Here is a 27,322-nt window from a genome sequence, read left to right on the forward strand (position 1 = left end):
AACACGCTGGAAAAAAATATTATTGAAACCAAGCTGTAATAAGGATCTGATCTCTGACTCTAACACGGATAAATGCATCAACACAATAACGCCTCCACAGTAACACGTCAATGCCTGCTTTCACATCATTACCTCCTTTGCCTGCCCACTGACACCCAGTGAATTTTCCTAATGAAGTGCCTGATTGTGTCAGTTACATAATTATATTTTTGGTTCACCGCATGTCAGCGTGAATTGTTTGTGAACCGGTAAATATACGTATGATAATGTCTGTCCTACACAAACATGACAAGTTTATTTGCATTTAAATTATTATTAACACATATTAATTATACGACACAAAGTCAATGGCTGCTCTTTGGCTGAACTCAATGTCTGAACAAGTTTAAGTTTAAGTTGCTTTAATAAAAAACTTCAACAGGTGCCACAAGCATCTGGAAGGGCAGGATAATTTGCTTTTCTGAGGCGAGAGACTTTCGTTGTCAAAATCGACTTTTCGAAATTACAAAAATAATGATGGAATAATGATACTGACATTAAGCCTGTCGACATCTCATCTGAGCGATACTGAATCGGGAAAGTACATTTTTCTATGGCACACTTGATTTAAACTGCATCTGATAGAAATGGCAACAGCTTTCATGCACGTCTTTTAAAATAAAAATCTTGCATTAGAAAAACACAAAAAAAATTACATTTTGTTTTTGTTGATGCCTTTTCTTTGGCTGTACTTCGCTACCCACCAGTTGAGAAACACTGCCGGATAATGGTTTGTTTGTTAACAAATAACCATGCAGGAAGCAATAGGTACTACTAGTATTACATTAACACTGAACTTAATACTATTAATATGAAAGCAATATTAGCTAAGCAGAAAGTAAGAGAAAATGCAGGACAAAAGTAGTTTCTTAAGCTTACAGTAATTACTAAAATATATTCGCATTGAGAACTACTTGCTAACTATGACTAACTAATAAAGAATAACCAATTAGTTACCAAATATGACAGCAGCATGTCTAAAAGTAAAGTATTGCCATGTTTTATTCTTTTTCAGAAGTTTGCACCTCAAATGGGTTTTTTACAGAAACTAATTATGACTACTACATCCTTACCAGAGATGAATGAAATAAAGTATTATTTTGGCCAATGACATTTTTCCGATGCAAATATGTCAACCATAGTAGCGTGCAGAAGACAGACAGGTGTATAAAAACATACATTAATCATAGTACATAGGACAATTGTTTTGCATTACAAGTTTTTTGAGATTTTAAGTATAAATGATGCATTGTCTATTTAAATCTCCACTAATTTGCCTATGTTTCTAGAAAAAAAATTTTGAACACTGGATAAAGTCAGGTTCAAAATTCTTCTTTCATTTTGTTGACATATCAGAGCTGAAGTTGTTTACATTCGGGAATTTGGATATCTCTTTTATCACTCCATAAATCAAAAATACTCTCAACAGCCAGAAAATATAAACCGTGCTTTTAGGAATAAAATGTCAAATAAATAAGGCAAATGATTCATGAACAAACCGCTCAAAATAAAGATATGAAACTTTAAAGTCTGGTGTATGTAAGTGCTACTGAAGAGGAGATTTCTGGCTCAGTGCATGAGGGAAAAAAATACGGTAACACTTTGGAACAGGTAACACTTGTTAGCAAAAAATCATTTCATACAGGTTTGGAATGACAGTAACATTAGAAAATGTTATTACTTGTTTTTATGGAAGTCACTGACTTATGTTTCATAAAGCAATACAATTTCACAGCAATTAAGTAATTAAAGTAATTAAAATTAAAAAAACAATTAAAAAGATAAACTATTAATAAGAACAAAATGCTCATTGCTACCATGTATATTGTTTACAAAAAGTAATAATAAACTATGAATACCTTTATGAAAGTGATTTATATTTCTCATTATTTAATGGAAGAGAAAAGCAGCAGCAACAAAACTGTACAACACAAAGTTCTGAGTCAAATATGAATGGTTTAAGCGACTTTTGCCTTGATAGAGCAGCAGATGCACACTGCACATTTAGTTAAATTGACTAATGCAAGAAAAAATGTATTGGAGGTGTGTTGCCTTACAATAAATCTAAAACTATTACAGCAAAATATATTGCACAACTAAATAGTTTTCCTGAATGAAAAGCAATAATCTAAAACATGCTGCAGAAAGATAAAAAGTGTCAAAAATTGAGAAAGAGGGAGAGAGATTGAGAGAGACATTGTGAAAGAGAGAGAGAGAGAGAGGGAGAGGGAGAGAGAGAGAGAGAGCGGATAACACAAGGTAAGAGAGCAGGAGACCCTGACAGATAGCCCAGGGAGAGATTTTGATACCCTGCCTAACCTGGACACTACAGCAGATAAGTGAACAGCAGCCTTACACTCTCAGATAACAGCATGGAGGGCGAAGGCTGCAGACACTGTGACAGAAACACCACAGCTGCATATGTATCATCCACAAGAGTTTATACAGGTTGCCCAGACCAGACAGACGCTTTTGAGTCAACAAAAACAATAAAAAAAAATTTGTTTATTTGTGCCAGTGATTTTAGTATATTATTTGGCATATTATTGAACTGCTATGACTTGGAATAAAAACATACACCACCGAAGGCTTGCCAAACAGTCCTAATGTTCATAAACGTAATTACACACCACAGCTATAGAGGGCTGAGGTCACTAGCGCACTGTCATTAGCCTGTATTTCAGTGTAACAGACACCTAAACACAACAATTAGCATAATCAAACAAAACCTGTAATCATCCGTGAGGGCAATTAACAAGGAAGCGGCAATTAAACTTGTAGTTCCTTATCTGTCCAACAAAAAAGAAACGACGCAGGCATCATTACGCAGGCTTTCATCAAATGTGTAAGGTGTACCAGTATTTCACTCATGTTTTGTCATGTTTTGACATTTTCTGCTTCTTCAGCTGAGCAAGCAGGAGCGGTTCTAAGATTTCATCTTTAGGGGGGCTTAGCCCTCAGAGAGACCATTAGATACAACCACAAAGATTACCTACATAAACAGTATTTTACGGTGCTTATGAAAACTGTATTACAATTACCTATGAAAGTTACAGAAGTTACTGAGTGTTTCTCAAGTTTTTTTTGTTTTGTTTTTTGCTTGATTAACATTATCAGCCTAAGATAAGAAATGCATGGAAGTGTGTTTGAACAGCACGATTTTCTATTTGTTGTGCTATTTATACGCAGAAACTGACTTTTGCGTGCATATGAGATGCAATGGCTAGGTTTAGTGGTGTGGGGAAGGTGCGTATTAACTAAATAGAAACTCATGCCATTGAAACGCACTTTAATGAGACCAGTGAGTGCTTCATTCAAATGCATGCGCACATTAATGCTCTATTACAGCACGAGTAAGGTACCACATGGAGATCTATAAAGAGTGATGATACACCTTGGAACTTGATGAAGTAGCCCTGGCCTGATCATTCAGAGAAATTATTATAGGGGGGGTCTAGAACAGGGTCTAGAACCGCCACTGCGTACAAGGACTGTTTGTCCTGTTGTCTCGGCAGTATAGTTCATTGTCTAATTATCGCTGTTTGCATCAACAAACTACATGCTATATGACAAAATGCATCATTAAATCACTTTTTATAGATGGAGTAGATGACTCTTCACAAAAACACACGTTTTGAATTAGCACCAAACTAATTATTAAAGATGAAACCACTCTTTTCTCACAAAAACACAATGCTATGCTTGTTGTCAGTGAGAGCGATTGCAAACAAATGGCAGTCAGGTTGTTGGCAAGGTCACGGCTTGAGCAACAAAGCACAGGGACAACAAAGACAAGTGGAATGCAAGTGGACAATAGAAAGACTAAAAATAAACAGAGTACTTAGAAAGCAGCCAATAATTAAGTGAATGGGTTTAAAAAAAAAAGGAATGCTTACACTCTCACCTGTCTCACACACACATATGGGCACACAAAGCATGCAATGGTCTTTTAAGATTAAACAGTCTGAGGAGGTTGACGAAATATAAACATTGCACATGAAACGGAATAGAAATGTGGAGCAATGAGGAGCATGAACACATGAGTATGAATTAAATAAGCCCCATTTACTAACCTGGGTGCTTTGGTTTTGGTGGTGTGTTTGGAGCTGGTGTGTGGGATGAGTCACGATGCATTAGTATTGGCACTACCAGTGAGGTGTGGTGGCATCAGTTTCTGACTATCAAATGTGATTTGAGCACTGCTATTACTCTTGTGGTAGGATCACCTTAGATGCACGCAGAGCTGGGTAGATTACTTGAAAACTGTAATCCGTTACTGATGCCAAATTAAATGACACAAATTGTAGTTAGTAAAGTAATCCATTTCAGATTATTATCGATTATTAGAATCTTTATTTTGAAATCGCAGGGGGATTTTAAATGACAATTTATTTAAAATAATTTGTTTTATGCAATATTAATGTTAAAAACCTTCTTAAATCTGAAATTATTTTTTGTAAACAAAGTGGTCGAATGCTGTGTGGCCACCTGACTTGTGACTGGTCTTTGTGTTAATGTCAACAAAACTGGAAGACTTTCTCGGTGTATATAAACTGTAGGCTATTTTAGAAAGGGAAATTTAAAAGATGAAAAAGAGGAATTAGTGAGAATTAGAAAATTATGATTAATTTATTGCTATTGTGTAATTAGTATGCGATCATGTTATCCATAAAAAGTAACTGAAGTCTGATTACAAATATTTTAATATGTAATTTAATCTAATTACAAGTGCTTAATTTTCGGAATCTGATTACATGTAATCAGTTTTGGATGCACGTTAATACCAGGTGTAAATAAGGCTTGAGAGACCAAAATATTTAGGCTGAGGACAAACGATGAAGGTCAAGGCTCACTCACTCTTTGCTCCTGGGTAGCAACGAAGGTCTGAAAGCCTGGGGCGACTCCAAAGCCCAGCTCATGTACAAAAGGAGGCTCCGCCTGACTGTGGACCTGCACCCTCACTCCTGCCTCAAATGCTGTCTCTTCTAAAGCAGAGAAGGAGAGAGAGAGAAAAAAAGATTAGTTTTGCTTCAACAGAGTACAATGGAGGAGTTAAGCGGAAGTAGCCTTGAATTAAGACATTAGCATCTTTAATGCTTTAATTCTTGAAAAAAAAGACCACCAAAGCTGATTCAGCTGGTGAGGAGCTTTACTTTATTTCCACCAGATTCATAAGTTTGATGCACACACCCAACACACCTTGTTGTAATGCTGAACACAACATAACTGTGTTGCCAAGTTCAAGAACTTTAAGTACATTTTCGCAAGAACTTGAAAAGTCAGACTTTCCAAATGAAATAGAATGCAGCATTATATTGCAGATACTAAACTGCTCGATTATGTTGAATTATTTTACCAGTAACAATAAATAAAAAAATATTGTGCTTTTAAGACTTTAAAGTCTTAAAAGAGTTTTTGAAAGAAGTCTCTTACGCCCACCAAGTCTGCATCTATTTGATTAAATGCAGTAAAACCTATAATACTGTAAAAAATTTATTATAGTTAAAAATAACAGTTTTAAACTTTAATATATTATAAAATGTAATATCCTCCTGTGATAGTAAAGCTGGATTTTCAACATCATTACAATCTTCAGTGTCACACAATCCTTCAGAAGAAATGAATGAATATGATGCTTTGCTGCACAAAAAGGGCACCGAGGTACATATTTCATGAGACCAGGTTGAATTTATGTGATGTGATTTATGATCTGTTTTTGGATACGTATAGCCATGTGCCAGTTACTCTGATTATTTGTGAAAATGTACCACCTTTATACCATTAACCTCAATTCAACACTATACCATAAATGTGAAAAAAAAAAACCCACATAAAGGAAAGGGCTTCAGGAAATCAGACCTATTTCACAACCTTCCTGTTTTTCTTTCTCTCAAATGCATTGCCGTGACTCACCGGAGACACACGCATTTAATATCTGTCATTTTGTTTGATTAGCCGTGCCTCGCTAGCCTGTGATATTGGTTGCGAGAGAGATGTGTTAATTTTCTCAACTGTTCTCAAAGGCCTGGTGAGGAGAGAGGCCTCATTCAGTCATCAGGACCCCTGCAGGCTCACAGGCATCTTAACAGCCATCTATAACAGGAGAGCACAGCCACAAAGACCCCCCACCTTCAACTCACACTCCAGGGGCCAAAGCACTGATGGAAACACATCATGACAGCAGTTGCAAGCAGCCTCACACACACTGGGACCAGTCAATACTTTCTGCTGTGTGTGTGTGTTCACATATCCCAAATCAAATGCACCAAAGTGTAGCTTGTCAAATGTGAAGGGTGTTAGTTTCCAGAAGACTGTTAAAAGCTCAAAACCTTTCAAAGAGTGAAGTGAACTCAAGTTTTCAGACAAGAGTATATGTAAAGTATGTTGCCAAAAAAGATGCAGTATTTCTTCATATCATTCCCCTATATTCCAATTTACTGACAACAACTATATTTATTTAACTGGCAAAAAAGACCAAATGTAAGTAAAATAAAACTAAAAGGTCACCAGTGACTAGCGCTGTGAATAAAGAACTGGTTCACTTGAATAAAATGAAATGAAATAAAACTTTCATGATGTTCCATTCCTGGAAGGAATGCTATGCTAAAATACTGTGACAGGATTTCCGGCTCTGCTAGTGCATGCAATGTGCAATGACATAAGAAATTATTTTTAGCTCAGTTGTGTTCTTGTGTCCTTAAATGTGATAAAAGAAAGACCCTTCCAGCACCGAAAGAAAGATTGCTAAGAAACACTTCAAAACCAATAACCAGACTAAATTACTGTATTTTTCTTATCGGTTGAACTAAAATCAAGACAAATATAGTGCAGTCTAATTGCTTATAAGTCATTCCTTAATCACCATTTAAGCATATTAGCAAAATGCTGTAAGCAAAAAAATCTATTTTCTATTGTCAGTTATGTAGCGATGTATGAAGCACAGCTCACATAGAAATCACTTTCAAATCAAACGGCCCTCACAAGTGGATTCCTATCAAAAGTGATTAGATTTTGTCTGTGACAAATCGCAAACAACGGTAAATGTGATCACACCTTAAGAGTCTGGAACAACAAATGAAATAATTTGGTTTGTTATATAAACTTGTTTTGAAATAAAATGCACATTGTGTTTGTGATGCTTTCTTGTGAGATTCGTTAAAATGCATATTATTATCCAGAGGGTTTTTATGGGTGGGATATTTTACATGTGCGACAATATCAGACAGAAGTTTACAACAGGAGATTATCAGGAATATTATATTTGTGTTTGTGTTTCCTCCAAAGCACTAAAACGCTCATCAACAGACTCATTAAGAAACCAAAGCCATTAAGCAGATGAGAATCAGAATCAGAATCATCCATTTCTCTTCCTGAACAGTCAATGACATCAGATTAAGCTCTTTGTAAACCTGGGGAAGAGAACTATTCATTACAGATTGCATTTGATTGTGAAGAAGGCTTCAGTTTTTCACCATTTCTCACTACAGTTGCTATCAGCGCTATCAGAATCTCAGTAATGAGGTGTGTGTGTGTGTGTGTGTGTAAGATGTAAGAAAGAATGTGCCGTCATGTGCGCCTGCAGGTTAATGATGAGATTTGAATGTTTGTTGTTGGGTTGGTGAGAGGTTGGTGAATAATTTCTTATTTGTATGTTGAAAGTATTGTCATGCTAATTCATTGTTTGCTCCAGATAAAAATCTGTCACTCCAAATTAAAGCCTCAGAGTATAACGAAACAGAATGAAGAGAGAAACACAAACAGGAAAAAATACAGGCGGCTCAGACACTTGCTGCTGTTGTAGATGTGAAAGCGTAAACAGCACATTCCACATTTAATGCAAGTAGTAAACACAATTGGCACTTTTTATTATTTAATGTCACATTTTAACATTTATTTATAGCATAAATGGCAATTTAATTGCAGTGTTGATTAGATGTATATCTCTGTTTACTCTAATGCATATTTGTTAATCACAGCAGTCCTTGGCTTCTAGTGGACAGTGCCATAGGCTCTCTCTCTCTCTCTCTCTCTCTCTATATATATATATATATATATATATATCTGCCAGCCAATGTGTGCAATCATTTCTTCATAATAGCCACTTAATACCAACGTACTAAGAATTAATGTCATCAAAGAAAATAATTTTAATAGCTTTATCTTTTAGAAGCTATACTTTTATTTTCCATACTGGCTGATTCATGTTTATTATTTGAAACATATTCTTCGTAACATTATAAATGCCCATTTAATTTGTCCTCGCACAGGAAAATCTAATTAGTTAACCTTACTCAAAACAACTAACAATGATTCATTTAGTGTCATGAGCTTACACATGTACTCATGTAACATTAAAAGTCAGTCTAATTTACTTCCTAAAAGCAAGCAAGCGTTACTTCAGTAAACTAAGTGATTTAAACATACATTACAAAAAGGAATGATAACAAATGTTCCTTATAACACACACAATTTCAAATAAATTTGACGCAGTGACAGTTCAAAGCTGAAGGTAATGATTTTCAATACAGTTTTAACTTGTATAACAGACATTATGAAACAAAGCAAAAACAATCGGATTTGGGGAAACACTTGTAAACAGTGTAGGTAGCAGTACAAGTTGTCAAGAGTTTTTTTTTTTTTCTATCTCAAGCATCACATTAAGTGTTCCAGGATGCGTGCACACAACAGATGATCATCTGATCTAAAGGAGGAGCACAAGAGACAGGCAAGATACAAGCACAGAGGGAAGAATAACAAGTAGGTAAAGTAGCAAACCCTTAAAGAAGAGTAGCCGAGTCCACTTTGTAGGAACAAGACCGGACGCTGAGTGCTGCGATACGCTCGACAGCAGGTACGTTCAACTTGAAGCGGCGCTGCAGTGACCGATCGGCGTGTGACATCAAAGTTCTGCAAGAGCGTCTGACAGCTGATGGGTCCATATGCTCGTTATAATCCCTCTCACCGTACTTTGACGTCATACACCGGTCGGTTGCTGCAGCACTGCTTCAAGGCTGAACACACCTTTAATGCGGTGGCTGATTGCAGGGGTAATGTGATGCAGGTGGAGCTGATTAGTACTCAGGTGAGTGTGTGCGCTGTGATTGGGTAGCGACAGAGCCTGGCAGATCCGTGACAGTTCTTTGCAATACGATGGCAGAAGACACAGGGTTAAGGCAGAGAAGATTTGGAGAAATACTTCATCTTCAGTGACAGAATCCCAAGAGACACTAGTGCTCAGACTACGTCAACATTAGAATAAAACAGCATAACAATAACAGTATTAGAAGGGAAATGAGACTGATTCGTTTTCAGTGTTATCTACACCTGCACTGCCATTTCATTAGTTCACCCAAACTTGAAATTTGGAGCTCTGTGTTAAGATATGGCAGGGGAGATTGTAACATGGTGATGGTTGTAATGGCACAATATCAGGGATAAGCTAGGAATCCTGTGGAAATGTCATTATTTAGCCATTTCCTGTTTTATCTTATATAAGTGATTGTCAAGATATATGCAGATTTTATTAAAAAAAATGATTTTGATGGAATTTTGATGTTTTTTTTTTTTTACCAAAAGTATATTTTGCTTAGTACTTAAACCGTTGCAGATTAAATCATATAATGTGGATTAGAATTAATTCTAGATTCTCAGGCAAAATGTCATGCGTTTTTTTAAATTCTAATTTCAAACCGTTATGCAAATACATCTAACTAAACATTGTAAATAACATTATAAATAACTAAACACTGGCTGGCAGGGGTGAGGTAAGTTGCAACACAATTTATCATTCCCTTGCACAGAACTGAAAAAGTTCTGTGGTCATTCATAGTACATTCGAGTTGTTTTAGTTGTTTTGTATTATTCTTTTAGATAAAAAAAAAAACAGCTATTGAAGCAAATTTTATGAGCAGGCTGCTGTTTTTGCTACTTTTGTCTGACTGTTACAACTCAGCCCAGCATGTGTTACAGGAGCACTCCATGTATTTAACATCAATTTATAAGGGCTGTGATATTCTTACAGAGGTTTGAAATGATGCCTTTTTTAGTGAGAAATGTGGGTGCTTTGTATAAAAGTCTGAGCACTGCAGCTCAAGAGTTACAGATGCTGAAGCCAGATGTAAATGGATGAAATTATAAAATCTTTTTTACTATCGACTTGTTTACTTGTTTCTAATTAATCAAAGACAAAAAGCTCATTAAATTTAAACCTTAAATGTGTCACAAAATGTACATGACTGTTATGTATTAAAAATAGAATGGATAATAAATTTTTACACTGAAAAATAACTTTAACCCAAAAAGTGATCGAAGCATCAGATTGGTATAAAATTTTAGCAGGAACACTGCAAAAGATTACTGTGTAGGCCTAAACAATTAACTCTGTGAGTAAATATTGACTTTAAAACCTGCTGAAAGCTAATCATAGCGACTTTTGGCATGTTCTTGAGTTATACCTTGGAATTTCTATGCTATTTTGTAACAGTTAAGTTAGCTACAAAGTGTTCAAATTGAGACCGTCAAAAGCCTTTCATTAGCCAATAGACACGTTAGTAGCACACAGAAAGATACACACACACACTCACAATTTTAAACGTACCTTATTATTATTGTGCAGAAGTGATTGTTCTTTATCCAGTGGTAAACTGCAAGCAGTCGCTCTCCTTCTTCCCAGTTTCAGTAAACTCAGTGTCGTGCACAAATTCAAAACATTCTTCTTCTTCATAACCCAAACATTGCTTGTCCGCATGCGCTAACCTCTATTATTTCTTCTTTTGTTGTTTTATTGCACATTAGCACACTGCTGCCTTCTACTAGTGAATTAATGTCATTGGTTTTGTGGTACCAAATATTTTAAGTAAGGCTTACTCATAGCAGTAAGTACTACAAACTCTTGAACAGTAGTTCAGACTAGATCTGTGTGGATTTACAATAAACCTTTGTCTTAGAAAGGCATGCAGAAGACAAATATATTAGTTGTGTTATATAATTTGACAGAGAAGTGCAAAGTCCTGGGATTTGTAAATCAGAGGTCACCAATTATCAGAGAGTAGTTCAGGTGTCACAGAAGCTCAACTTCTCTATCGCTCATCTGCAGCTTGCGCTCTGTTCCGTAAAATCACTAAATAAAATACAACCAAATGTCTCCTGTTAGTGATATACATATCCTGATGGACAGTTGCAATTTTCTTATGGCTATAAAGAAAAGTCAGCCAAAAAACATCTAAAACCACAACCTCTCACAGTCAAAAAAAAAAATAAAAAAACTAAATAAATCCTTGAGTCAACAGCAAAATTAACTGACCTCCCAAAAATAAACAAAAAAAAGAAACAAAAAAAAAGAAAAAAACAACTGAATTCACCTCTGCAATGTCACCCTATAATTAATGAATACCTATAATTACTCGTGAAATTCTTATTTTGTTTTATTGCCAACTTTGCTCCTAAAACGCAGTATGTTATTTTCACACCTTTGCTGGAAATTTTAAAGGAATATATGGCTGTAATTCAAGTCCTCTGAAACAACTTAATTACGTGCAAAACAGACCAAAAACAAACCATCTGAAGCTGTAACACAACCAAAATTGTTACACTCTCTTTTGAATGTAATGTTTTCAGTGAATCTCTTGATCTTGTTCACCACATCATCATGAATAATTTATAAATATCATTCTACACCAGTTCTCAAGTTCAGCTCATAAAATACACTTACATGAGCCGTTTCATAGTCAAGCTGAAGTCTCCAGTGTTCTTTCCAGGTATGCAGAAAATAACAGAGTATTGCAAATCTCAAATAATGATATATATATATATATATATATATATATATATATATACACATATGATAATATGCTGAGCTCAAGTGTAGTGTGATTAATGTGTATAAACATGAAGAAAAGTATGTATGTGAAAAGTATAAAAAAACACCAAAAAAACAAAACACTATTTGCAGTCTATAAGGAGTTTACACATTTTTTTATGTATACTTTAAGGAGAAATAAGTGCTCCTACTGGCTCAGCAATTTGGTAGCAGTAGATTGAACAGCCCACTATATGAGACAAGCTTCATATTTGGATGGGATAATCCTTTAATTGAATAACCCAGCATAAATGCATTCACATTGCCATAGTTATTTATTTTTGTATGTGTGTGTTAAGACGAGTCTGTAAGATTCAATCAGTCTTCAGACTGATGCTCTTAGCAGACAGATGAGAAGGACTCTCTTCAACTCAAAACCATGCCAATGCTTTTGAAGTCCGTCTCTTTGCATCTTTTCTCTTCCACCTGACACTTTAGATATTACAGATGAAAGATGGGTCATTATGAGGGGGTTATTTGGAATGAGGTATAGAATGAGAGAGTGCATGTGAAGGAAAGTCAACAACACCTATTTGGAGAGTCTCTCATCGAGCGATCTCGCCGAGCTTATCTATTTCAGTTGTATAGACTTTAACTGATTTTTCCTTTGCCTCTTCTGACAAGACACAAAGTGTTATCATTTTAAACCATGTTGCAATGTTGTTGTGATTCACATATTTGCAAGCAACCAAACAATCATTGGTTAAAAATGACTGTTGACTCCAATTTGGAGTCCTTAGCACAATAATTAAGCAAGTTGGTTTAATTAAAGTTTAGAAACGGAAAGAAATCAATCAAATATTTGCCATGTGAAATTTAATATCTTTACAGATTGAGGCTGTTGATTCCAGACTTAGTGATCACCAGCCAAAACCTGCCGGCATTTCCACAGCTACAAAGTGGAAAAACAACACATGCTGCTGAGCAGAATGCATAAATATCCGGCTTTGATCAGGAAGCGAGATGAGAGTGCAGGCATGAAGGACAGAAAGAGAGTGAAGAGAGATTTAGTGGTCTCCTCCCTAACTTAGTCCAACTATATATTACATATTGTAGCAGGGAGGCATTCACCTTTTAAAACACACACACACACACACACACACACACCAGGGTTGAGCAAATTTTGGAGTTTCAAATGAATTGAGAGAATCTGAGCCTCACAAGATGTTAAATTTGGAGTGTTCTGAATGTTAGAATGTTCTGAATTTAAATAAATAAAAAAAAACAAAATGTAAATTTACAGCAACAGAGGAATTCATTACCCCAAACACATTTTACATCAAAACATAACGGGATCGTTGATTACTAATTATGCATATGTTTTCTCAACATGCTTTCACAAATTTTAACAGTGTAAAATGAACTTTTCTGAACTAAGCCTAATAGTTTAAAATGAACATAGTCATTAAAGTATTTTTTTCTATGCAGTATTACAAAATGTTTACCACAGTGTCTCTGTGTTGCAACGTTTCCGGGTGATTTTATATTGCATATGTACAAATTTTGTCAGCATTTTCCACCAAAGTCCATAATAAATATAATTAAAAATTGAAATTTAATAAAACACATGCTTCACGCAGGGATAAAAAAAAAGAAAAAAGCGTAAACAGCACAAAGAATTCATATAAAAGGAAGAAAGCAACATGGAGATAAACATGAAAAGGTCTTTTGATAAAGTTGAAACATTTTTAAGGCACTGTGTTTGCTGAATCAATAACATCATCTGAAAAAAAAAACATAACATCCAGAGATGTGCAGGTAAACAAACATTTTAAACCACGGTCAGTCTCAATGTGTACGCATACAAAGCCTCTCTTTCTCTGTATTTATTTTGAAAAGTTTAATCTTACAGTGATACAATTTTAGATCTTTCATCCCATAGATAAATAGTTAGTTTATATTGACTAGACTAAAATTGACTATATTTTGTTAGTGCACATTACTATATTACTCATAACTCTGAAAATGCTCCTCCCCTCTAAAACAATGGGTCATCTCTGATGACATCAGTTTGACGGCTTGGGCATGAGCATGACATCATTAACTGTCAGTGTTCAATTCTGAACAAAACGCCTACTTCACTATATCTAATTAATTTGATGTAGGAAAAACAAGCAGAGCCCTCTATTTTCCTCATTCAATATTTTGTTTGTCTCTGAAGTACGTTACAATACAGAAGTAAAATCGTCCGCAAACGTCCGGTTCGTGCTAACTTTAATTTTTATCTATTACAAGGAGAGATAGTGAAAGTGAGTTTATTTATTATAATTAGCAAATTTAGGAGAGTAATGCAAAGACAAGAAGACAAAAGAGAAGTGAAATGAGAAAGAGGAACGCAAAATGCATTGAATCGAAAAAGTAAAGTAGTGATCTTTCGACTGAATTTATAGTACTGCTGAGCTTCACCACAGCTTCCAAAAAAACAATAAACACATAAATATTCCCGTTCAAGCACACCGAATCTTGCTCTACATAATATATTGTTTATCTCCCCATTTCTTCTTTCAAAGTGAATAAGTTCTTCATCACTCTGCATTCATCAGAGTTGGAAACCAGCAGACAGAATGACGGATTGGCTGCACATTTATTCAGTGAGGCTCAGGGATCTCTCTCAATGTCTTAAATTTGAAAAAGATGATAGCAAGTTTATCACAGGCTCTTTCTCTGCTCCAGACGTGTCATCTTACCAAGATTTTTCAGCACGACGTAGCACATTTATTATATTACATATGCATGCGCACACTTCCTCTTCACCTCTTCCATTTCCAATTTCTCCATCTCTTTCCCCATGGCCCTCCAAAAATGCTTGAGTGTCAGAGGTAGAGCGGTGGATGCAGACAGATGACTTTCTGGTCTTGATAATTCAGACTCCAAAGAAAGTAAACAATACAGCAGGTGATCTGCTGACTTTTCGTCTATCCAATAGATGCTAGATTATTTTTTCATTGTCACACCTCCCTTTGAAGCTTGAAAAACTCACCACTATCTAGTGTTTCTACTGTATTAGTTGTGAAAGTTCACTAAGAAAACCCTGTGAAAAACATCAACTCTATTTTGTCTTTCAGGTTCATGTGCCTTTTTCAGGTAGCAACTTGTTAACTATTGACTATGACTTTTTCCTCAATAAATTAAGAGCTAGAGCTATGGTTGGATTAGGGATATAGAATATGGTCATTTAGAAAAAGGCATTAATATGTGCATAATTAGCACTATTAAATGGCTAATGTTCTAGAAATATGCATGCTAATAAGAAACTAATGAGTGTAACTGTAAAATAAAGAAACAAACAGCAACAAAGAAAAAAAACCTTTATATTTGATTTAGTTGAATAATGAAAAGTTAAACTTTTCCTATATTGTTCTATTATTTCCTGTGCAAGGATCATTTTCAAAATTTTATCCGAATATCCTCAAATAAATGAATACAGAAAAACTGAAAACATCTTTGCTGGAGCAATATCAAAGGATAAGTTCATCCAAAAAAGAAATTCATTTACTCAACATGGAGCACAACAGGAGATGGATGTGGGATGAGAGGATAGTGGCTCTCAAGCTCCAAATATTGCATAAAAGAATCATAAAAGTGATTCCGAATGAGGAATATTCAGAGTCTTCTGAAGCCATATAATAGCTCTGTGTGAGTCATTATACACTGAACAATTCAAATCTGGTGCTTTAATGATACATGCCAGAATGTGTTTACGTAAGAGCAAGAATACTGGACACCATATGAAGAGAAAGGAGGAGGAACAGAAGAAAATGTGCACATGTGCAAATTTGCTTGCCTCATCATAGCATTACATTTGAATGCAAGGAAGAGAATGAGACCTCAGCATTCACCTTTACGAAATCTCCCCAAAGGCATTTGCCCCACAGCACTGCTCTAATGGCTGAACCGACAACAGATGGACTTCGGGCCATAAAACAGGTCATATACTGGATCTACGGTACATAGGAATTTTAGAAAGAATTGTCCATATCCTTCACAGTTATGTGAAGGTGAGGAAAGCGTAAATCTAAAGGATTTAAGCGTCAGCCCTGAAGCAGTAATAAAGCTGAGGTACAATTCGTGCCATTGCTTTAAAGGCCAGTCTCCCAAAACAGCTGATGAAATGTATAGTCATCACGCTCTGATTCCTTTGTTCATTGTTGTGAAAAGTATGTCGATATTTCTTGGAATAAATTTGAATTCAGCCTCAGCTAAACTTGTAACCTTTCAAATGCTAATGAATCTTTTGCTGGGAATACTCAATGCCGCTCTCTTAAGCCTAAATGCTTTCATCTCCTTTGAAATAGTGTACACACTACAAGGGAAGCTATGCACGGGTGTCACAATGGTAATCAAAAAAGTGAAGTTTTTGTGTACCTCTCTCAGAGAAGTGTAGCTGCATCAGATCAGTGCAACAGGATGCAAGAACTTCTATTTGATAATGAATCCCACTGGATTTGTCTACACTATTACAGCATCACAGCTGTTCTTCAAGGTGTGTGTCTCTCACAAATATTCACTGCGTCTCTGGGGACGACGTCTCACTGCAAACACTGACAAAACCTTGCCCTAATCAGACACCTGTAAGACAATCAGAGTTTCTCCTGCAAATTAGCAAAGATGTTTAACAAGGAACACCTCTTGGAAAGCTCAAGTGTACACTGTGTGATGAGGGTTGACTGTGTGTGTACCTGTTTCTCCCCAAACAGGCAGGTATTCATCTTGTTGGATGTCCAGCATGATCTCCAGACCGTTGCCTGTGCCTCCTTTCATCGTAGTTCTCAAAGTCTTCCCTTCTTCTGCAGCGTTAAACATGTAACACTTCCCATAACGTGTAAACACCTGGAAAAAGAACGAGCATTTATTAGACTTTTTTTACATTTTTTAAATTCACTTATACGTAGCATGTGTCTCTGATTTCCACAGACAAAATTTTTGATTCACTCTGCATGTGTATAAATGCCATGAAATACAGTTAAATACATTTTTAATGAAAGCTTAGTAGGCAAATCGTCTGAAGTACTAATGTGAAGCTTTCATATTTTTTATTGCATGTATATTTTTAAATTTCATAAATAATTTAGTTTCAAAAAATGTCTATTTATTGAGCTGTGAAGTTGTCTGAATCGTCCTCCTGAGAGGTCGATGAACTCTGGTTATAAGATATTGATGTAAATCTGGCAGAGAATGCATAACGCACACGGCTGCAAATAAACAATGGTTTACATATCATCTACAATATTTATGATCTGTCCTCAACCGCCTTGCTTATTCCTTGCACAAATGCCAAAAAATAACTCAGTATCCTTATTTCTGTAACCGGTCATAACAAGTGTTGACATGTTACACATAACTATAATTAAAATATTGGAGCTGGTTGTGACAAGGGTTGATAATTATACATATATAATTATACATATATATATATATATATATATATATATATATATATATATATATATATATATATATATATATATATTTTTGTAGCCAAGACCTTAAATGTTTACTTTTGAAAAAGTCTGACAGTTGTTTATTGAAATATAGGCTTTGAGACAGTGGCCTTTCCATAGGCCTTATAGGCTGCTATTAATTCTGTATTTAGCATGTGTTTACTTTCAATGAAAAAAAAAAAAAAATTGGCTGGATTATCAGAAAATGACACATATGTCACATATGCCTTGCACTCACTCTCATATTGTATGTCTTTCTTCTGTGGAAGACAAAAGAAGACATTTTGAAGAATATGCTGAATGCTTGTTTCAAAACAATGCAAAAGCAAAATAAATGTATTATAAAAATGGTCTTCTAATATATTCTTCTAAAACGTCATGTGATGATAGCTTTGTGGGAGGAAGTCATTACTGACTGATCTCATTCTCCTCTGAAACCGGATGAATCTGAGTCATCACAAATAACAAATCATACAGTTTTTGATTTATTGGAAAGATCAAATTCAAAGGGAAATTTTTACAAATTGGGCATCAATACTTCTCTCATGGACTCTCATGAATTTTTAAAAGGAGAACTAGGTGAAGTTGGAAGTGAATTCTAAAAAAGTGGAACATTTTCATCTATTTAAAGTCTATTACTCACACAAAGCATTCACATGGCTTCAGAAGACTTGGAAAGCACAAGTCATGTGGACTTTCATACTGCTTTAATGCTGCTTTTTAGTCCTTTTGGAAGCTTGAAAGCCTGAGTCCCCATGCATTAAAATTGCCAGAAAAGAGCTGCCAGTAGATTATCCTTTTGTGTTCCGCAGAACAAAGAAACTCTACAGGTTTGGAAGAACATGGTGAATTTTTAGATGAACCATGTCTTTAACATCATTCAGTTATAATTGTTGTTCATCAGACTGACAGTCATATATGGGGTTTTAGACTTGCATTTCTTGCCTTGTTTGTCCTCCAGAACATGATTAGAACTGTGCAGCTTTTATCTTCAGACATGCCCCCTGGCTCACCATTAAATGCTTATATTAGAGAAAATACTCTTTTTTGATGTGGGTCTGTGAGAGCTAGATCTGTTTCCAGGATGCAAAGTGAATCTCTCGGTCACCCTTCAGAGCCCTGCCTCATCAAAGCCCTCGAGGAAAGAGCGATAGAACGACCCCAATGTACCCTTGTTCAGATGACGTGCAGGAAAGGACAGAGAGCTGGGTGCATTTATATTCATTTACCAATGAAGGTGTTTTACACAGTGGACTGAGCAGAGACAAATACAACTATTTGAGAGTAACAGAGTGAAAAGGGACCACCGCATTTTACAAAGCCCAAGTCCTCTATCCTTTTCGTTCTGCTTTTAGCTCTAATTTGGGACTAAATGCGATAGTGAAATGATATGTAATTAAGAGAGCGAGATAAAGCAATTCTCAGCTTGTTTTGATGATAACGTACAAGAAAAGACATAAATGGAAAAATCTGGATCCCTTGTTACACAGTACATAATGATGATAATTATGATTATGCATGTTTCAACCCCCTCAGTGTATAAGAATCGAGAATCTTTAAAGAAAAAGTTCAGCTAAAAATGAACATTTAAAATGATTTACTCATCCTCATGTCATTCCAAACCTCGTCAGTGAAACACCAAATACATATTGTAAAATTGTGTGTTTTTTGTTTGTTTGTTTTATTTGAGCACCATACGGTTAATGTTGTTTCAGACTCCATTGACTTTCATTGTACAAGCAAAAACAGTTGAAGCATTTTCCCACACAAGATAATAAGCCAATACAGGTTTGAAACAACACGGGGTGAGTAAATGATGAAATAATAGTTTTTTTTAGGTGAACTTGCCTTTAAGCATAGAGAGGTGTACTGTATTTCTCTATCAGATGTGCGATCCACCGCCTGAAAAGCGAAAATGTTGATAGATTTTGGTCTTTGCTCGAAGATAAGCATGAAACCGTGTTTGGAAAGCTGCTTTGAAACTGTATCTTTCCAAGGATTGGTGTGAGAGCGCTAATCTAAGGTCTCTTAAAGAGCTGCTTCTTTCTAGTGTAGGAGCTTGATGGATGGATGAATGATTGAGAAGGTTTCGCCTTACAGCATGTCTGTACACACACACAAACACACACACGCGCACACACACACAGATAAATCACCATAGCCTGCAGCTGCCAGACCACAGCCCACAAAATCGACATGAATATTCAGTCTCATCCTTCATGCCTGAGCTAAGTGCTAGCAGAAATCACCCTTTAAAGAGAAACTGAGAGAGTTAAGGAACAGTGGGCCATACAGTCCTCATTTCCTGCAAAGACTGACAGCTTTAATTCTTTTTCTTCTTCTCTATTACAAATTCAATTTAATTTCAACTGACAAGGCAAACAGAAGCAAGGATTTCTGCTCAAGATAACTCGCAGCTTATTAAATAGGAACCAGCAACTTTAAGCCGTCTTTTCCTCATAAAACCAAACACGTCTCTTTAGAACCAGGCTATCCGTTTAGGATTTAAGCCATACAGCTTTGACAATGAGCTAATAATATAATTTAATCCAAAAACTCAAAGCACTTTAACAAATTACGCAATTTAAAGGTGACTGCCAATCACTGTCTTAATGAATAAGGTTTTAGGAGGAGTTAATCAAAGATGACTTAACATTATAAAATGACAGCTGCAGAAATTTCTCACTCAATACTCAGCTGAAGCACACAAATGCATATCACCTTTTAAAACGGTCAATAAGCCATTATGACCGCTGAAGTTTGAAAGAAAGACTGTCATTACCACTTAGTGCCTTGTATGTTAATGTTCAAAGTCATTGTAAACATGCCAATAGTCATTTGCTGTTATTGACCAAGGATGTTTCTCTGAACTAACAACAAACAGCAAAACATTTGTGAAGACTTGATTTGAGCATACATGCCAAATACTTTCTTAATAGCCTCTAACACCATTAAACCAATTTAGCCGAGTAATGAAAGGCAAAAGTGGCTCTTTTTCCATTTTCACTTCACAGAGAGAAAAAATCTTCCATTAGTACCGAAGTTTGGTGTTTTCATGTCAAGACCAAGACCTCGAGGCTAGCAGGTTACTGTTAAAACACAGGATGTTGCAAAACACATCAATTCACTTTCAATTAACTTGCATATTATAACTAAGTCACATTTGTGACTTATATATAAGCTCCCAACCTTTGTGAGCTAAATCAAGCTCATTAGCTGGTTTGTACGCTTCTGCAAACACACGCACACACACACAAAATCTCATTAAAAATTCAAAGAAAGGAAGCGCTTTGAGTGTTCTAGAACAAAATGGCGTGACCTGGTTTGAGTGATGCCCATTGCTTCTAATGACACAGACAGATATGCTATTAGCGAAGGTGCTTGTGTGATACAGCTTTAGCAAGAGAAGCTTGACTGTGGCAGGGCTCCTTTAACAGGCAAGTGTGTGATGGGTCAACCATAAGAACACGCAGAAGAGGAATACATTATGATAATCATATTTAGGGAAAGCAGTAGGAGATAAAGCACAACTTGACGTTCACAAAAGGTCACGCTCATTCACATCTAGTTGTTTAACTGCACATTCAAGGTTTCGATTAAGAATATAGATGTATGAATAAATCAGGTTCATTTGGAATATTCGTGGAATATGTAATTAGATATATTTGGAGCAAAACGTCTTCTCAACTGCTAACTACTGCGTTAAAGGTGGATTTTATGAACGATCCCCATAGAGCTGATCACACTGCATTTTGTTTTTTATTTACTGACAGATGCGGAATGTAGATCGGTTCTCTGACCAAAAGGATATTTATCAGTGAAATGGTGAAAATTAAGACTACCCCAAGGGTTTTAAACCCGCAGAGAAAAATGTGGTCTTTTCTGCAAATGTTTGAACTAAGTAAAGTCATCCTCAAAACTGGAGAAGTTTCAACTGGTGTGCCAGAAGCATAATGTTTTGCCGTTTCACATCTAAAGACCTGGAAGTGCTCTATGATGTCTCTGAGTCTTATCAGTCACTGGCCTGGTGGGTTTTTTTCCCTTGTCGCCTGCCACATGGATTATCTTCTTCAGACATGGATGCCATCGTTTTCTCATTTCATTCGCTGTCTCCAGGCCCTCCTCCATTCTTTTATTTCTCTCTACAGTGTGTGTTTATCTATAAAGTGGCTTTTGCACCAAGAAGTGGGTGTTATGTTCCCATAGGATGAAATCTCAGTTTGATGAATTTATTGCTGTGGATATTCTAAGACAAGAGAGTTGTAAACAAAACAAAATAAAGCAAAACAACAAAAAGTGATTCTTAATTTGATTTTCACTTAGATAATCCTGAAGCATTTTATAGAGTGTGTGTGTGTGTGTGTGTGTATATGTATGTATAAACACAAGCATTTTAAATACATCTTAAATATATTAAATATATTTTGAGTCAAATTGAATCAATGCAAAGTTTACATAGATAGTTTTGCATGCTACTAATGAAAAACAAAAACAATGTAAACAACTGGGCAACAGCACCATATATCTTATCATAGTAATCTTAATCATCTTAATTATCTAAAACTTATTAAACAATCAAAACATTTACTATTTCTGCAAAACAATTCAACTTAAGTCAAAAAAATTTTCCACAGAGAGAGGAAGAGAGCACAAAAGTCCTTGCTGTTGAGTAGCTCTATCCTTTGAGTGGAAGAGAAGTGAGTCCAGAAGCATTATATCCTCACTCTGACAGGAAATGCCAGTGCCTCGCGGCTAATGGCATAATGCCAGGATATTTTTGACAGTCTGGCACCCAAACCTGCTCGGCCTCATGATTCCACACGGTCAATCACACCATCACAAAATCAATGACACACTGACATTTTTATGGTGTCATCGTTCACACACAAATTCAACTCAGGAAACAGGAACAGAAAAAAATGGCCAAGAAACTCAAAAGTTTGCAAGTAGGCATGTATTAAAACCCCAAAATCGGAGGTATAGAAACCTCAAAGAGAAAAGTTATATACACACCCTCGTGTTGTTATAAACATCAATACTTTTTTCTAAATTTCTCAAAATGTCTTGTTTTATGTTCCAGTGATTTTTGTTCAAACGTTGGAAGTGAAAACCGTTTGGTTATCAACATTCTTCAAAATGTTCTTCTACAGAAGAAAGAATTTGACACAGGTTTTGGAACAACATGATACGTAAATGCTGACAGAATTTTTATTTTTGGATGAACTACCCCTTCAAAATGCTACCATAACACCTCCACAGCCATATCTGAAAAAACTTCAAAATACCACCACTTTCTCCCACATAATAGAAAAAAAAAGCAGTTTTCCTGATTGCCACAGTAATTGCACTGGACCAGCATTTCCACTAATATGACATAACCAGGTGATACAACACTTATCTCCTTTGACAAATTCTCATTCTTCCACAAAAGCTACCGGAGGATGGAGCAATGACTGTAAAATTTAAATCAGGTGTGTTAAGAACCAGTTAAGCTCTTTTATCAAAGCCAGAGAGGACTGGAGCATTCTGACCACCTTTATTGTGATATGGTCCTGCTTTGTTCCCCTAAATCGATTTCCATTCTGCAGTAGATTGTCACAGGATGGAACGGAGGGGGTCTGGGCGGGTGTTTACCGCAGTTATGTTTATAAAAATCCGTAGAGTTGCAGGGTGAGCACTTTGCTTCACGGAGCATTAACAGTGATGAGTGTGAGTGGGTGAATAATTCATAATACAAACCACAGAAGAAATGTGTACACAATGGACTCTCTCTCACACACACACACACACACACACACACACACACACGCACACACACACACACACACACACACACACACACACACACTCACTCACAAATGCAGACTGGTTTAGTTAAACTTCATCATCTTTACATCCAATTAAACAAAGAACATTACTGGACATGCAATATTACACAACTATAATCTTTTATCACCCCTGTCATAAATGTTATAGCAGTTATATGTGCTTGACTAGCGCTAATTAAGTATGTTATGAGGGAATGTACAAAGTATTCTAGACAATAAAGCTTCAAATAAAAAAGAAAGTCATGCATCAACAGAGAAATAATCTTTCAAACAACCGTTATTTTCATCTATTTATGTGCATTCAGTGTTACTGTAATTTCATACAGTGTCCGCATGGATTCATTCATATATAATTGACTTACCCTCTCTTCCACTCGTTCAATGCCCTCTTGCAATTATTTGCTTATTTATCTATTTTAAGCAACTCATATTAGCATCTTTCCTATTTAGCCATAGCTCATGCTCAGCTGTGATGCCTCAAAACAGCCTAATTGAAATGAGTTCATTAAATTATTATAATACTGCGCTCTGAAATGCAGCATAAGACGTCACTCAGTAGAGTCATTATGAGTCAGAGACTTTTGCTCTGTTCCAAATTTTTCTGCACTGCCTACGAAGGCAGTATTTTAAGGCTTAATAAGCACACTGCAGACACGAAGGCTGGTTCAAAAGGTTGACAGCATAATTATGCAGCCTCCTAAAATACCTTGTTTTTGCCAAATTCTAGGTCAACATTGCATGTATCCTTCACAGAGAAGGCATTCCCAGCATGCAGAGCGAGTGGGGAAAAAAATTCAAACAGCCAGACAAAGTGACTACTGTTCAAGAATTGGTAAGAATTATTGGTGACTCTTTAGTTTAGGGACCAATTCTCACAATTAAGTTGCAAGAGGAGAAGTTGCATATTAGCATATTATTATTCTATTATTAACATATTGGCTGTTTATTAGTACTTATAAGGCACATATTTTTCATGACTATATTCTACATCCCCAATATTTAAACTTCACAACTTCCTTACTAACTATTATTAAGCAGCAAATTGGCTTATCCGTGAATTTTCAGCATCGTTGTTCCAGCTTTCAGTGTCATGTAATCTTTCAGAAATCATTCTAATATTCTGATTTGAAGCTTCTTAGTGTTATCAGTCACTTAGTGTTAACAGTTGTTCTGCATGCTTTATATTTTTGTCGGAACTGTTTCACATCCATTTTCAAAAGAACAGCATTGATTTGAAATAGAATTAGTTGAATTTAGTAAAAAGTCAACTATTTTAGCCGCCATATTACCCTGAAGCCCAAGACTGGGTGTCCACTAAAGCTAAGCAGGGCTGAGTCTGGTCACTACCTGGATAGGAGAACTCCTGGGAAAACTAGGTTGCTGTTGGAAGAGATGTTAGTGAAACCAGCAGGAGGTACTCACCCCCTGTGCGCTGTGTGGGTCCTGTGTGGGGGACACTATACTGTGTCTTAGCACTTAGTTTAGCAACATGCTCCTGTCAATGGTAGTTAAATCAATTGTTCATTGATTTAAAATACTTATGAATATAAGTATGAACACTGAGAATTAATGATAAGAATAGTGTACTCATTTTTAGTGTAGAAACTGCGTGCTGTGCATTTTGGTCTTCCCAAAAACAAAACAAAAAAGACCCACTTGGTTACTACACTAACCATAGTTCAATCATGGCATTTGTAGTAAAACTGTGTTTATATAAATAGTGGTCAATATAACCATGGTTACTACAATTTTACTATAATAATACAGTGGTTAATTTAGGTAAGAGTTACATCAAGAATTAAACTTGTTGTATTGACATTGAGTTTCTATTTACGCAGAGCATTAAAATCATGTCACCTGTGTGGCCCCTGCTGTTAAGATGGAGCGTTAGAAGGTTGCAGCTTGAGACAGTAGTCAGTGAAGCAGCTCACCGGGTTTTCAGCAGGCATATTATCATTACAGCACGATCCTGTGGTAACGTCCAAACATTACAACCGTGATATAACATACCTCAACAGAAGATTAATGGCCCATCAACAGACTCTTCTGTTCACACTTTTCTCTGTCTCTCTCTCTCTCTGAGCCTCTTACGGGTTATAAAATGGTCCATCCTGTCAGAGTGCCATCAGCCCCTCATCTGCCCTTTCTCTACCCATCGCTTTTTCTGCTCCATCTTTATGCGCAAAAGACACTTCAGCCCTGACATCACCCCTCGGGTATGTTTTCATCCCAGCTGTCAGTCAAGAAGACTTGCTGCCATGGCAACAGGTGATGACCCTGGCTTAAGCTCATCAGTCACCTTGCTTAGGTATCATTTGTTGCCATATCTGAATCTTCGGTTGCAGTGATTTTGGCCTAGTCAGACATGCTCCTGGATCATCCTCTTTGTTGATCCTAAAACAACATTATTGACCATAAGCATAGACCTACCCCTATCACTACCTCTCTACCTATCTCTATTTCTATCTATAACTTAACCCTACCCATAATATTTCCCAAAACCAGAGGAGAATGATAACTAAACAACAAAGGTGCAGAAGCACTTAACCCTTTATTGTGTAAGCCTAAAACAGACATTTCTTGTAAATGTATCACTCAATTCTGACTGGTTGATTGGGATGTTGTTCCAGGAACATACTGAACCTGATGACATCACATTCATCCTAATCAAAGCCCCTTCTCACATGTCTTTTCAGTAGTTATAGCCATACAAGCTAGAGATACAATTAGAGTTTGCCCAAAAATATTGAATTGCAAAAATTTTATAGAAATTGTGGCCATTTGTATTGAAACTTTTTTCTCCAATTAAATTCTAAAGTATATAAAATCTGTCATAATTATGTCATAATTTACTTATCCGTTCCTACTTTCTATTTTCAATGGAACCTAAACAAAGAATATTTGTAATTCATATTTTTGTTCATATAATGCAGTTCATTGGGGTTCAAAACAACACTGAATCCCACTGACTTTCTTTGTATGAAAAAAAAAACATCAACTGAATCTCAATGGGTTTTTTTTCTTTTGTGTTCCACTGAAAAAAAGAAAGTCATATTTAAAAACAACATGAGTATGCAAATGACTTCAACTCTTAAATGTTATAATTTATAATTCAGAGCTGTATTTTAATAGAAAACAAGACTATATATTTTTGTTTACATTATACTGTATGTATGTTTGTGTGTGTGTGTGTGATTGTGTGCTGTGCATATTTGAATACACACACAAGTATATTTTAAAAAAATGTGTTACATTTATATCTTAAATATATTTATGTTAAATAAATGATATGCATATGTGCATGTAAATGAATGTAAATTTTCTAAATATATTCTGTATGTGTATGTATTTATATATGCATAATAAATATACATTATACACACTCATATATTATGCAAACAAAACTTTTATTTGAATGTGATTAATAATTTGTCTGCTCTATTTCATATTTATATATCTACAGATACATGTTAAGCTTGTATTGACACTGGCACTGACACGAAAGATAGTTCTTCAATTAGAGAGAAACTGAAAACATCTTTATCCATCAAATGAAATGTCTGTGAGTTTCATTTTTCAGAGATTATGAACATGACCGTAGATACAAATAAATATAGGGCAGACGAACAGGTAAGAGCTCCCTCCCTTCCGTGGACGCCCAGATTAAAGATAGAAACCGCATGACGAGGAGCAGTTCAGAGTTCAGAGACAGGGGATTTGGGCTTGGCTTGGCAGTAATGATCCAGGCTGTTAGTGTTAAAGGAAGAGGTGGAACAAAAAGAAAATGTAAAGCATGAAAGCCCAAGAGTCTAACAAACCTAAGCACAGGCATTTAAAGAGACACCACACGCATCTCTGATGAGTCGCTCCTGAGGGTCATGTGGAGTGAAGCTCACTAACTTGCTAAATTCTTACACATTTTTCGAGCCTTCCATTTCTCTCAGTTCTCTCAATTGTCAGTAATATATTCACTGGTGAAACTCACTCCAGCGGTTATCTTTTTAAAAAAAGTGCCCTGATTTTTACCCTTTATTACTTTCTACACAAGTGATGTTAAGAGCATCCCGATCTGTGCCTGCAGTGTTTCCTGCCAGAAATGATCTGACGAAAAGAGCAAACCCATAAAGTTGCACTAGTTCAGGTCCTCGTGTCTCAAA

General features: G+C 35.9%; 1 protein-coding gene across 1 annotated transcript in view; it reads right to left on the reverse strand.

Annotated features, from left to right (window-relative positions):
• LOC122335901 (acid-sensing ion channel 2) overlaps positions 1–16,744 on the reverse strand; it is a 36,985-nt gene extending 20,241 nt beyond the window's left edge. Inside the window, exons 1-2 of the mRNA XM_043233666.1 lie at positions 16,576–16,744; positions 4,897–5,024 (exon numbers count right to left, since the gene is read on the reverse strand). Coding sequence (XP_043089601.1) covers positions 4,897–5,024; positions 16,576–16,699 — 252 coding nt within the window. The 5' untranslated portion in view covers positions 16,700–16,744. The remainder of the gene's footprint in view (positions 1–4,896; positions 5,025–16,575) is intronic.
• Positions 16,745–27,322: the final 10,578 nt, after the last annotated feature.

The sequence above is a fragment of the Puntigrus tetrazona genome, unplaced genomic scaffold (assembly GCF_018831695.1).
Source record: "Puntigrus tetrazona isolate hp1 unplaced genomic scaffold, ASM1883169v1 S000000955, whole genome shotgun sequence".
NCBI lineage: Eukaryota > Metazoa > Chordata > Actinopteri > Cypriniformes > Cyprinidae > Puntigrus > Puntigrus tetrazona.